The 14,487-nt window shown below is 32.9% G+C and overlaps 1 protein-coding gene across 7 annotated transcripts in view; it reads left to right on the top strand.

The window, feature by feature from the left end:
- Nucleotides 1–14,487, top strand: part of SSBP2 (single stranded DNA binding protein 2) — a 251,897-nt gene that overhangs the window by 191,426 nt on the left and 45,984 nt on the right. For 4 of the 7 annotated variants that reach the window (XM_028508444.2, XM_028508461.2, XM_036020485.1 and 1 more), the window contains 3 exons: nucleotides 4,016–4,082; nucleotides 4,376–4,446; nucleotides 10,293–10,384. In XM_028508444.2, the coding sequence (XP_028364245.1) occupies nucleotides 4,016–4,082; nucleotides 4,376–4,446; nucleotides 10,293–10,384 (230 nt within the window). The remainder of the gene's footprint in view (nucleotides 1–4,015; nucleotides 4,083–4,375; nucleotides 4,447–10,292; nucleotides 10,385–14,487) is intronic. The other 3 variants (XM_028508482.2, XM_028508452.2, XM_028508471.2) reach the window with 1 other exon arrangement.

Here is a 14,487-nt window from a genome sequence, read left to right as displayed (position 1 = left end):
CAAAGAGCTTAGCACAATTCATGGCACAAGTATATTGTTTCACAAGTGTATATTATTGTTCACATTATCTTTATGATTATTAAACACCCCCATCATGAGTGTTATTTTCTCTGTCAGAGTAATCTTTTATAGAATGAAGAATGTATATCAAAGTGTTTTATTAAACAAGTCTGAATGGAGTACATTTAACCTATTAAAAATATGAAATAATGAAAAGATACGGTGTATAAATTTCTTTTCCCCTCATATTAAAGGTATAAAGAATGCAGTAATTATGACCTTGTTGATGCCCTTGTTGGTCATCCCAGAACTTATAAAAAGTGTTTTAAAACTTAGAGATTTGGCTTATTCTAAAAGACAAACTCTGGGGCCTAAAGAGTTAAATTTATTGTAAATCTTGACATTGATCAAGAGTTCTATAGGATTGCGTTATATTTTTAAGTGGTGGCTAGAAACAAGGAAAGACTTGTCAATTGTTCTGATATGCCAAGGTAAACAACAAAAAGTAAAATTTTGAAGAAAATGTTTTCCAGTTATAACACATGATATCTCCAGTGAGACTTAGAAATTCAGAATCTAAGTCCAGAGTATAAAACTCTAGCCACTTGGAAACTTTAAAAAACAAGAACTTCAAACTCACAACTGAAGAAAATATTGATTAGTCATATATTTTCAGTCCTCCTCCTACTTCACTTTTCTTTGTGTCTAATGATGTCTTTTTAAATTAAGTTGATCGGGGTGACAGTATCTGCATATTACATTGTGTGTTTACTCCCTGAAGTCGAATCTTCTTCCATCATGATATATTTGACCCCTTTTACCTTTCATTCCCCCAGCCCCCTTCCTTCTGGTAACCACCATACCATTGTCTGTGTCTACGAGTTTGTAGGGTTTTGTTTTTCTTATCTGATCATTTGTTGCTGTCAGTTTCATATATCACATGTAAGTGAAATCATATGGCTCTTGACTTTTCCTGTCCAACTTGTTTTGAATCTTTGTAACTTTTGACGGAGTTGACCACTTCTTCCTTTTTGAAACTCTCTTTGTGCTTTCTGAAATGTTGGTCTTAGTTCCCCTCTTAACTTCACACCTATTCACTTTCAGTTCCCTTCCTACCTCTTCTAGGTATTTCTAAATAATTATATATCTGATGTTTTTTTTCTTTTCACTCTTTGAAATCTATTCCATTCTTATGAATTTATCACTGATGATTCCTAAAATTGCCCGTCTAAACCCTATTCCTTCAATAAATTTGATTACTCTGAGCCAAGAGACACAGATAGGTCCACACCCAGGGCTTATAGTGTGTTGGAGATACAGAGAAGAAGACAAGGCCTATGGAAGTGAGGCATGGCATCTTTCCTTCCCTGCATGCTGAAACATTCAGGGACATAGGGAGGAATCACACAGAGGGAGCAGAAAGAACAAATGGTCATTGTTGGTTGGGAGATAGATTATATTGAACAAATAATTACATTGATTAAGCAAATAAGTAAAAAATATTGAAGGTAATTAAAGCCGGTTTCTCATTGTCAGAGGAAATAGAAAGAAACATAAAAAGAAGCCTGAAAATAATCCTAAACTTTTAGATTGGGATTGGAGGTGCTGAATCAGTGTTGGAGAGTATAGATTCTAGTTCATGTAGGTACTGTACAAGAGAGAGGGAGGATATTAGTCATTGATGTAGATATATGTGCATATACACATGCATATTTAGATTTTTGAGCTCAGCACCTACCAAGAGGGTCTAAAAGCAATGCACCCAACTAATAATGCACACTCTTGAGAATACAAATCTTGTTGCTTACACACTGTTATGCTCTAGAAGAAATCAGAGCAAAATGGAGAAAAGATTAATTCCAGAGGTAGGCCAGAAAAATTATGAGATGAGCCTGGAACATCTTTTGCTTATAAAGAAATGCTCAAAATATGATGGACCTTTGTGAATATTAAAGTAAATAATGATAATAGATTACAACCCATTAAACATGCTAGGAACCCATAAGCATTAAATAAATAAATAAATAAATAAGCAAGCAAAAAAAGGAAAGCTCCTCTTTACAGTTGGAATACCAACTTACAAATCTAGAACAAATCCATCTGGCAACTATCATAGTGAAACATAATGACCTTATGGTATAGAGACCTGTCAGGCAACAACACAATCGGATGATAAAAGTCAAGATCACCAATAGTGGAATGACTCAATACCAAGTGCCCTCTAACATAATCACTGAAGAGAGCATAGCACCATTTCCGTGGTTTCCTGATAAGGAAATTTTACTTTAGCCTAGGCATGAAGAGACATCAGATCATCCTATAGATTTCAACGTTCATTCTCTTTAAAACTGCTGAGAACATGATAGGGAAAGGCTAAGGAATTGTTACTGCTTGGAAGTGCATGAAGAAACATGACAACTAAATGCAACATGTGTTTATTGAGGTCCTGGTCCCAGAAAGAAAAAAGGAACATTTTTGAGACAAATTGCAAAATGTAAATGAGGTCTGTGGCTTGGATGACAGTGTTGCGCCACTGTTGATTTCCTGTCTTGAGCAGTTGTTTTGTGGTTATATAGGAGAACATCCTTGTTTAGGGAACTGCATTGTGCAGTACGTAGGGCTAATGGAGGTATCATGTCTGCAACTGGCTCTCAAGTGGTTCTGAAAAAAGTTGGGATGAAATTACCTACAGAGAAGGAGGGAGAAAGGGTGACGGAGTGACTGTGGTGAAATGTTAACAGATGGGCAATCTGTGTCAGAGTATATGGGGATTCTTTGTGGTGTTTGTAGAATTTTTCTGTAAGTTTGAGCTTTAAAAAATTACACATGTTTTAAGCAAATAGAAGGAAAACTTACCCAAGACTAGGTTCATAGGAAAGCATTTTATTAGGCAGTGTCAGCAATAGGCACTTAGGTTTCTGTGAGCTCCTTGAAAGGAGAGATAGTTTGATTTATAGGTTTTCTTTTGTTTTGTATTTAATGGTTGGCAATTAGATATTATAGTTGATTGAATGCATCAATTGAAAAAACTGAAAGAAATTTTGTATGGCTAGAAATTAGAATGTCATGTGGCAATGGCAAGAAATGAGGCTGGAAAGGTAAGTAGAAATTCAATAAATATGTATTGGGTGTGCTTGTAAGCAAAAAAAATTCAAATGATTATAAAAATGGCTTGAGAAATGGCAGCTCTCTACTGCATCTCAAGTGATTAAGTAAATTGTTTTGATCTAGATATATAAATTCTTTAAATTTCTTTTGAAATACTTGAAGTTTTTAACTAATTGGACAAGATTTATTCTGCTTTAAGTTAAATTAATGAATCTTTATTAATTTTTGCCCATTGTTAGGATTACATGTGTGTATACATATATAGTTCATAATATCAATGGGTTGTAAGAGCAGCTCAGACAACTACAGAAACTTGCAGTTCGCTATGTACCCAGTATCACCCCCCACATCAACAGTCTGTTCATCTCCATCTTTTTTAGCTCTAGTTAGTTTTGAGACAGCCAGCTTGTTTGAACTTAATTGGAGGATTATTTTTCAAAATAGTTTGTTATGGAGAATGTGACTACAAAAAAAAATATTGATTGGCCCCTTGGCATTTTAGTAATGCTGCTCCCAAATGAGTAAAATAATCTGTAGAAACAGAGCTCATATTTAAGAAGCAAAATTACTTATCTCAGTACCTTTAGTAAATTAATTTGGAGCAAAGGCATACTTATTAAAAAGATGTAGGACAATTTTTTGCCTAGATATTTGTTCCCCCAAAATACTTACTTTATCTGCCAAAAAATTGGACAAAATGGAATAACTTTAGAACTAAGAACTTACACTAGGTTTATACACCTATTAAATTTATAAATGAATTGAAAAATATGTGAAATATAACAAATTCTGTAAAATAAGCAAATGCGTCCTGTAATTATAGGAATTTTAAAAGAGAATTGTTAAAGCACTTATTTTATAAATATTTACAATATTGCTTTTTATTTTGTTTAACTAAATATGCCAGGCACTAGGAGGTGTCCCAGGAAGTCAGCCTTTACTTCCCAGTGGAATGGACCCAACTCGACAACAAGGTAATAGTTTAATGTAAAAGTGAAATAGATGTGGACAATCCGAAAGGAAATCCTTTATTTTAAAAGGAAATTGTTATTTGAATAAATATTTCATAATTATACCAATTGCGCTTTTGGTATAATTATACCAAATTATAGCATGACCAATTGATTTATGTTAGCTAACTCTTAATTATGCATGGTAGTGATAACATAAGAAACAATGATTAAACACCAAGCAGAGGGAGACTACTAGCCACTGGGTTAGCACCCATGCTCATTACGTAACTAACACCTTTATGCTTTTACCTTAGGACATCCAAACATGGGCGGGCCAATGCAGAGAATGACTCCTCCCAGAGGAATGGTGCCCTTAGGACCACAGGTAAATAATCAGTGCAGAAAGTAGATGCTGAGTTTTAAACAGACTATGTTATTTCCTGGCCTTTGTTACATGCATTCAACACTTGCTGTAATATGTTGGTCAGCTCCTGAGAACGTGATCTGTGAGGTGTCCAGATTAATGCAACTGCAAACGTTACAGACAGGTGTTGTCACATGCGCATTCAGTGCATTTGAGAAAATACATCGGAGTGATTATTATGAAGAGATAACTATTGCCGTTTTGTTAGTGATGTTGAAGAAATTTAAAAATGTATAGAAAAAGATAACAACTATGTAAATTAAATAAGTTAAATAAAATCCAGTTAATTAAAAATATTAAATAGAATAAGCAGCATAAAATACATTTCTGTAAGTTTTTTAGAGAATATCACTGACAATTTATTTTATAATACCATATTTCTTTATATAATATGAAAATAATTATTTAGAAAACAACCATTAAAAATTGGTCTTGCTGAACAAGCATGATGCTCTCAGTATACATTAGATGTTAGCCTATTTCTTTATCAACATTTCCCTGAAGTACACATCGAGGTCAAATCTGTCCCAGCTATGGATGATGTTTTTTAGGTATGCTCTTCCAGGATATCATTTACATTAACGAAACATCATTTTTATCTCCCTTTGGAAAACAGCATGGGGTAGAAGTTAACTTTGTAGTGTTAGGTTTTAAAGAAACCAATCCAAAATTCAGAATTTAGCATTTGTACCCTATGAGTCAGAGGGTAGTATGTCATAACACTGGTTAAAGGGATGAATTACTGATTTTATTTTTCCTTTCCAAGAACAGCATTGTAAGTGACAGCTTTAGGAGCTTATCTCATGTATCTACTTTCAAAAACTTAAATTAATATTTTGTTGTGTGCCCAAAGAAGTCTGAGAATTAGAATCTAACACCTAGATAATGAGGCTTAGACCTAGGAGTTTCTAAACAACATACAATAATGTATATATTAACTGTATTGAAATATGAAGTACATATTACCTAATTTTTCAGAAATACCATATTACTTGGGAAAAACCCACTATACAAATACATGTGAGATCCTCAAAGTCAGAAAAAATTTTTTCTTTCATTTAGGGTCAGTCTTTTCCTATGTATTTTCTTAATGTCTTATAAAACTCTGATTTAGATATTTAAATTACTTTTCCCTGTTTCTACTCATATTAGAGTTATTAATTTATGTGACCAACCATATCAGTAAGCTATTAACATCTATATTAATTAATATCCATACATTAGTATCTATTTTAATTATTACCTATAGAGTATTAATATCTATAGAATATTTCATTGGTTGAATATACAAAAGTCTTTAATAAACCAAATATTTAATGAACATAGCTGAGTGATTTGACTACACAGAACTTGAAGGCTTTTATTCCAAAAGATTTTCATAATATATTTTAAAGATACATCAAAACCTCATGTCTATAATTTTATTAATCTTCATTTAGTTCACTTATTTTTCAAGTAGCTGCTCTTTAAGCTTTTGTCATTCCTAGACCAATGCATTTAATACTTTAAAAACTAGAGTCTGATTTAAGAGTCAGTTTTGTAGTGTATGAAAAGTATACCAATGCTTACCTAAGTTATAACACTTAGATTTTATTTGAAAAGACAAAAAGTGTACTGGTCCATTTTGTTTTATAAATAGCTGTATGTTTGTTTTGCATTATAAGTAAAAAAAAACAAAGTAAGATACATATTTCTGGAGACTAATCTCTTATTGATGAGTTTTAATAGCTAAGCTGATCATGCAAGTGTGAATTCTTTCCTTACATATTGAAACCCAAAGTGAGTAGTCTGTTCTTCCATTTGGACTGGAATCCTTGCTATCTATTTCTACATATTTTAAGGGAAGTAAAGTTTGTTTGTGTGAACTTACCTCAGAAACCAGGAATACCTACCCTCGGTAAAATCACAGTATATAAATATTAAAGGCTAAAGAAAGTAATCATACGTATCATGTACTTAAATGAAGACAGGAATCACATGAATAACACAGTAGGTAGCAGATGAGGTCAAAATTATTTAGAATGGGGAAATTTTTGTGAGATATTTATTTATAACACCTGGTATTTAAGACATAGGTATTATAAACTGTGAAATTTGTAGTAAAGGTTAGCTGTGTTTCTTGAAAGAAAACAGAAAAACAACATTCACAACAGACAGTCACACAGATACCACCTCAGAGCAGAATGCACCTGCTGTTGTGTGGTTGGATTATGGAAGCAGTCTCTGGAATGTTGTCTCCAGCTTTATGCACAAACAAAATACACATCTTGTTCTTATCACAGATGTTATTTCATTATTTTTTTAACTTAAGATCACTGTGGTGAAGAGGAACAGTTGTTATCTGTTGGAAAAATTTAATTACTAGAACAAAGAAATATATATTGTCTAGAGATTCTTAGATAATGCCAATTTAGGCAAAGTGCACCCCTAGAACATAGTAAACATCATTAATACTTATTGCATGGATGAAGAAATACAAGTTTGCTCTAAATCCTAGCATATTTTCCCAACCTATTAATCTGTTTTAATTATAAATACAATGGCAATACATGACTTTTGAAATTGATATTACTTTTTCAATAGAAAAACAAAATTATCTATGTAATCAAGAAAAATATCTTCCTAATACCAAATTTGAAGTCGTTTTTCCTCTTGCTTTTGTGCTAAAATATACTTAGCTTATCTGTGTTCTTTTGCTCAGCGGGTGCCATATATTAACAGAAAAATTCACCAGGACCACCCAAGCATTTCTAGTTCTTCTAGAAAGCTTAAGGATAAATGAATTATATACAAGTGAAATCATACCATAATTTCCAAATCGGATGCTTGAGGTGGAAAAATGGTGAGGTGGAAATACGTGACTGGCTCTCATGTAGGAAGAGAGTGAACTGATTTCTGTATTTTCAAATATAAGATGGGGGGTAAAATTCAGTTCAAGATAAGGAAAAAATTTCTAGAAATTAAACTGCCCAATCATGGAAAAACTCTTTATGAACTTTTCAAGCAGAATCTGAAGAGCCATTTTGTCAGGAACATTGCATTGGGAGTGAGATTAAACAGATGGAACTGTGTAGCTGCCATCAGGTTTAGAACTCAGTGATTCTAAATTAGCTCTTTCTCTCTGCCTGTGTTGACACCACTTGGCAAGCCAGTTGTTATTCTTTCTTATATTCCTATTTTCTTTTCACTTCAGATTATTTGCTAAATGTAAATATTTTTAAATTTATCAAATTATATATTGGATAATTTCTTACTCATTTTCTGTGATACTTGATAACTGGGATACAAAGAGGAGTAAAACAGACTCTGCCTTCAAGGTACTCATTGTTTAGCAGGAGGTGCAGAAACATAAAGGAAACTATTATGCGGTGGAAAAAAATCTAGAAAAGAAATATGCATACTCTGTCAGGGAGTCATTGCATAAACAAGCAAAGTAACTCTGCTAGGATCCAGAGCTCAAGGGAAGCTGATGAGAAGAGAACTCATTTAAAGTTGGCCCCTGATTAATGGTGACAAGAAAGAGTTAGCAGCTATAATTGTTGGGCACAAGGTATCATGCTTTTAATACTCCAAGCACTGTCATAGGTGTTTTATATGATTTCATTTCATCCTCCAACATGCTAATAGGGGAAAAGATACAGATAAGGAAATTACTTTACAAATAAGGAAATTAAGATTGAGCGGATCATTGGGACAATGGCTGGTCCAGGATCATATGTATAGGAAGAGGACCAGAGGAAATGGGGGCAGTGGCAACAGAGATTCAAACCAGTGTCTTTCTGTGTCCAGAGCTATAAGGAAAACTAATGTTTTCCTTGATAATATAAAACGCAGATCTTCAAAGACCAAAGCTGAGGGGAGATTTTTTCTCATGAAGCATTTCTGTTACACTTTACCACTCAGATTTTGTTCCCAATGACTTTCTTCTCAGGGACTCCTTGCTACCTCCACCATCCTTGATCCAGAGGTTAAGGACACAGCTATGCCTTTAATCAATGACTCAAGTGTAGACATAAACCATTCTACTATCCCATAGCACATAGAATCAGGATGTTTAAATAAGATTTCCTGAAAGCAAAAGAAATAAACAATGAGAAAATCATGTAACTATGTAATCTATTTATAAACTGGGACTTACTCTCTGGAGTTAACAGACTTTCTCTCATTGAATGTCTCCTTGTCATCTTAGTACCTACACAGAAGGCCACAGAACATGAGTTAACATGAGTGCAATTCGTATTGTTTGTCTCTTAACCACAAGATGAATTTGGTAGGTTGTATGATATAATTAGAATAAGGGGAAGACAGTAAGAATTATAGGAAATGAGAGCAGGAAATATAGGCTGGGCTGACCTGGGAATAACCTCATAGAGCCGTGCTGGGGAGTCTGATCTTTATTGGATAGGCACTGTGGGTCTTCACGGCTTCTCTGTGACTTAAAGACTAAGATTTCGAAGCATAGTTCTGGAGGGCAGTGTGGAGAACAGGTTGGGAGGGGGAGAGGCTGAGTCAGAGAGACCAATTAAGACAGTAGAGTAGCCTCAGTAAATGACAATTAGTAGTGATATGAAGGAGGGCACTACTTCAAGAGCTGTTTCACAGGTAGAATAGGTAGGCTTTGTGGTAAATCACTGGAGATAGGAATTGAAAGAAAAGGAAAAGACAGCAAAGCTCCTGGAGAGTCTTAGCCTGGACTGTTGTGTGGAGGTCGTACCACAGACCAAGGAAGGCAATATAAAGAACAGTCATGAGAAGATAATAATCAGTTTACTTTTAGTTATGTTGAGCATAAAGTGGTAACAATTCATGTGAAGTTTAACATACAAGTTATGTAGGAGCTTAGGAGATCTATCATGACAAAATATAAAAGATTTGGGATTCTAACATAAATAGTTGTTGAACTAATGGTAGCAGATGAAATTACCCATAAATGTGCATTTATTGAAATAATAAGAATTATTATTCTTACAATATTCAAAGAATGCTGAACATTCTAGAACATTATGAAAAGCACCATTTAAAGAGTTAGCAGAATAAAAGGAGCCAGCAAGGAAAAAGGAGATAGTCAGAAAAGTTTGAAGGAATAGCAGTGTCAGAAAGCCACATGAAAGTGGTCGATCATGACAAAATATATCAGCATGATAATGTGAATTTTAATCTTTTGGCTCCTAAGGAAACTAAAGTAAGCTAAGATGATATGCATGTTAAAACATTAAAATATTTTTTATCTTTGGAATGTACGTACTAGATATTGACAGAACCCTATTGAATCATGTAATTTATGCATACATATTCTGAGTTTACTTTAGGTTTCATGTATTTTTGTACATTTGTATTAGTGAATTTCTGTGTTCGATAAATTATTTTGTGAACAGAAGTTTGCATTCAACTTTCTTATATTGGGTTTACCTGGGGTTTTTTTAGACTTTATGTAATTGTTCTGGGTCTGACAATTATAAACATGTTGACTAAGTTTTTGCTTTAAAAACAGTTTTGATTTTGTGAAATGTTGTATTTTTAAAAGTTCACTGTTGTACAGCTCTTAGGAAATTAATAAAAATATATTAAATATCATCGCAACTATATCTTAATTATTTAACAGTTACAATGATCTTACATATTCACATAGTTTTTAAAAGACACAAACCAAAGTAATTGTTGAAATAGAAGCAAAAGTACAAGAGTGGACCCTTCAGAGAATGAATTGCACAGGCCTTATCCAGCCAGGAGTTATGTAGGGAAATCATTAACCTGCTCTCCTTTCTTTCCCCCCTCCTCTTTGGTTTTGTTTTTTTGTTTTGTGGTAGTCTGACCCTTGGTTATCATTACAGAACTATGGAGGTGCAATGAGACCCCCACTGAATGCTTTAGGTGGCCCTGGAATGCCTGGAATGAACATGTAAGCAAAATGCCGTATTATCCTGTTTAGTAAAGTGCTTTAATTTACGTTTTCAAAAGTCACACTAAATTTGTAAAACAATTTGAGCCTCTCAATTTCTGGGTAGTGTACAAATGGACTAAACATGAGCTATAGTGTTTGCTTCGTTTCCAGAAGATATTCTCTATGTTTTTCTTTCTTCCCTTCAACCTTTATTTTTTTCCATATTCAGATGCCATAAATGCCAACTTTTAACCTGTTTATTTTTTATTTTTATATTTTATTCAATTATCATAAAAATGAGGTTTTTTAAGCATAAAGAATGCTGACATCAGCACCATGACTTAACTGTACAGAAGTGAACAATTGAATACTGGTAATACCCTTTTGATAGGTACCTAGTGATTCCTAAGAATGGCATTTTTTAGCTCATATATGTGTCTTTACTTTTGCTTTGTTGGGTTCACTCTCAACACAGGAAACATTCTCCCTGATAGTGTCATCTATATTAAAGAACTCCCATGGTATAGGATGAATTTCCTTTTGAAAATTCAAGATGCACTTAGATAAGGAATAAATGAAGTGTTTGGGGGCGGGGTTGTTCATTTGTTTATTTGATTGTTTTTTCTGGAAAGGCTTTTCAAGCCCAAAGACAGTAGGTTGTTTCTGTTGGCCAATATAAGGCAGTTTGTTGAGGAATTTTTACTTACCCTCAAAGTTCCCTACCAGGTGCTTGTTAGTGAGTTTGATTAATTGACCGGGGGGTTGAAGAAAGCCTGACAGTGCTGCATGTAGGGTTGTGGGTAGTCTCTTATAATCTGTGTCCCATCCATCCATGGTTTGGTCACTTACATATCAATTGAGCAACTCCGCACCATTTAATGGCATTGAAGACAGACTGTGAGATAAGCTCTTATGATGTACACAGGGATTTTCATGAAAAGCAATTTTGCCTAAAATAGAAAATAGGTTAATAGGTGGGTATCAGCCAGACTGAAAACTAACAGAACAAGGGGAAAAAAGTAGGTCAAATTTTCCTGTAACATCTTTTCACTTTCAAAGTAAAAATGGATAGACATGAAGTCTAACTTTTCTTGCATTCCTCAAAGGCTTAGCCTTTATTAATGGTTGCTACAAAAAGGAGTTAGTGAAATTTTGTGCTAATATCAAAGCTGAAGCTCTTACTAGTAGGATTTAGATATGTACATAAAATTTACCTACCTGAGATAGGTAAATTCTGACTTTAAAATCCAACACTTTTCAAGGAAAATAATTTGAATACTATGTATACATGTAAGGAATGTATATTTTGAATATCACAATCAACCCAGAATTATAATTAAATATCAAGAATGTATTTAATAGCCATTTATATATTACTCTTCTTATAACTAAACAAACACACATACAATCATGAGACCAAATAGCTACTTAAACTGTCTAGTTCCTTTATTACATGTACTTAAATGGATATATATGGGTACATTTAATTCCCCAGATTATGGAGAATAAAAATAGGGCTAAAAATTGTAATACAATTATTTTTGTTTATTTAAATTTGGGTTTCTCATTTAAATATCCAAGATACTTTGAAATATTTTTATTATGTAATATTTTACTACTTATATAATATCTGACATTTAAAGAATCTTTAAGTTTTATAGACTCAGACTTTCATTATTTGTTAATATTGACTTTTGTTTGGGGTCTTAAATATTACCTTCTGTTTTCTGTAAATTAGGATTTCTTCAAGGGCAATGAAGTTGTAAATATGAGGTCTGTCCATAAAGTATTCAGATACGTATTATGAAAAATAGTGACATTTATTGAAGAAGATACAAGATACAAAGAACATTGCACATAGTACAGTGATGCCTCTGTCCCCTTCAAAGTAGGCACCTTGGGACCTCACACAGTTCTCCTAATCACCATCAGCTGCCCCATCATATTATACTGAATTTCACTGATGGTCTGAAATCTCTTTCCTTTCAAAGGTGATTTTAGATTTGGAAAAAGCCAGAAGTGGCAGGGCACCAAATCTGGGCTGTAGGGGGGCTGAGTCACCCGGGTGATTAGATGTTTCACCAGAAACTCTGCATGGGAAGTGATGTGTAAGTGGGCACATTGTTGTGAAAGCTGCGGATCACCAGTTGCCCATAGGTACTGACTTCTAAATCATCCCAATAGTTTCTGGTGGGAAATGTTCAAGCTTAACATAAAGTTGGATGCAGAATTGTTGCTCTACTCGCTCAGTCATTTTGAATGCAATAGCCACACAGTACACATGCTCATTCAATAGGGTCTACCACCCCAGTTGACTAGTACAATGAAGTCATCATTGTTCACAGATGCACATTCCAGTCCATTCTCCTTGGCTTCCAGGTTATATTGATGTTGTACAAACCATTCTCATTATATTAACAACAGCTGGACTTTTTCCAGACAGACCTTGTATGTCCCTCTAGCAGAGAAAGTTTTGATGTATGGAAAATCAAACCAGTGAGAATAATTTTTGTATTGATACTGACCCCAACAAAGCAAAAGTGAATTTAAAGAGACATTTAAAAAAAGTCCTTATGATTATTTCCATAGTACTCAATAGAGTAAATGTTACTGAAATTTATTTATTATCTTTAAAACAAAGTAATTCTTACTGTGTTATGATAAATAAGTATTTCCAACTGGTATTTGTGGTTTTCTTCATGTCACTTTTTACATGTTGTGTAACTTAAAAGTTAAAGGAAATGGCATTATAATAGTAATAGCTTAAGCTACATTTTTAAGAGTCTAAGTAAGATACTTGAGTGTTGAGTCAGGAGGGACCTGCCAGAGAATCATTATCTGAATGAGTTTTCTTTAGCTTATCACTTCTCGTTTGCCATGAAAGTTTAATAACAATGGAAAAATACCAAACCCCTGGTCACCAAATTAATTAAATACTGTATTTTAACTATCAACTTTATCTCTTTATTGAGGAATAAACCATTTGGGATAGAATTTTAATAACTTTGTTGTTAAATATTGGTTGCCTCCAAAAAAATGGTTATTCTGATATAATTTTACACTTTATGCTCTAAACTCAGGATAAATTATATATAATATCATCTAAAAATAAATAACATATACTTTTATTGTTTCTATAATTAGTATATCTTTAGAAGTAAAAACTTAATGTCAATCTCAGTAATTTAAAGTAGAATTTACAAACCACAGCCACAATGTAAATGTTTTCAAATGCATTATAGATTGCTTTGAAATGAAAGTATATTTCTAAATTAACTATATTTTTACAAATTTTCAAAGAATTTAGAATTCAGTATTAAAGCACTTCTAATGGGATGTTGTACACTTCGGTATTTTATGGAAACTAAGGACAAAGATATGTTCTAGATCGTATCTTACAGAATTATAAATTTCATTTAGTTATTATCTGGAAATAAAACAATGGCGTATTACAGAAGAAAAGAGGATTTTGGTCCATGGTAATCATGGTTACTTTAATTCCATCATGTCTGTATATCCGTACCAAAAAATATACTTATTTTAAACTCCATTTTCTCTTTATTTTCAAATTAGGTTAACCTTTATCCTCTTTCCATCTATACTTATATAGAAATTTTTATTCAAAACAATGCCTATGTTATAGTTCATAGATTATTTCCTTGATGATGCTGATGGTCCTCAAAAGTGGTGGGAATTACTAAGACACTGGTAGTTATTCTAATAAAACTGCTCACTACTATAACTCACATTTTATTTAGCACTTTTGTGAAACTTTAAATGTTTTCAAACACAATGGTAAAGTTGGGGAATTTTAGCTTATCCAAATGAATACTTAACCAATTATATTAAAATGCAATTTAATGTGAAATATATAGTGTACCAAGATTAGATTAGTATTTGTCAAATAATTGCAATGCATAAAAAGTATTTTATGTGACTTATAATAAATTTAACATTTAATTTAATGTTATTTAATTGTATATAAAATTAAGTAAAATGTTTAACATTTAATTTAGCATGTTAGTGTAACATTTAACAAATTTTAAAATAAATAAAATATATTTAATGTATCTTATTCATAGTTTTTATTCAAACATAATGTATAACATAATTATATACAT

The sequence above is a fragment of the Phyllostomus discolor genome, chromosome 3 (assembly GCF_004126475.2).
Source record: "Phyllostomus discolor isolate MPI-MPIP mPhyDis1 chromosome 3, mPhyDis1.pri.v3, whole genome shotgun sequence".
Lineage (NCBI taxonomy): Eukaryota > Metazoa > Chordata > Mammalia > Chiroptera > Phyllostomidae > Phyllostomus > Phyllostomus discolor.
The sequence above is the reverse complement of the archived record's forward strand: the minus strand, read 5'-3'. Positions and strand labels throughout refer to the sequence as shown.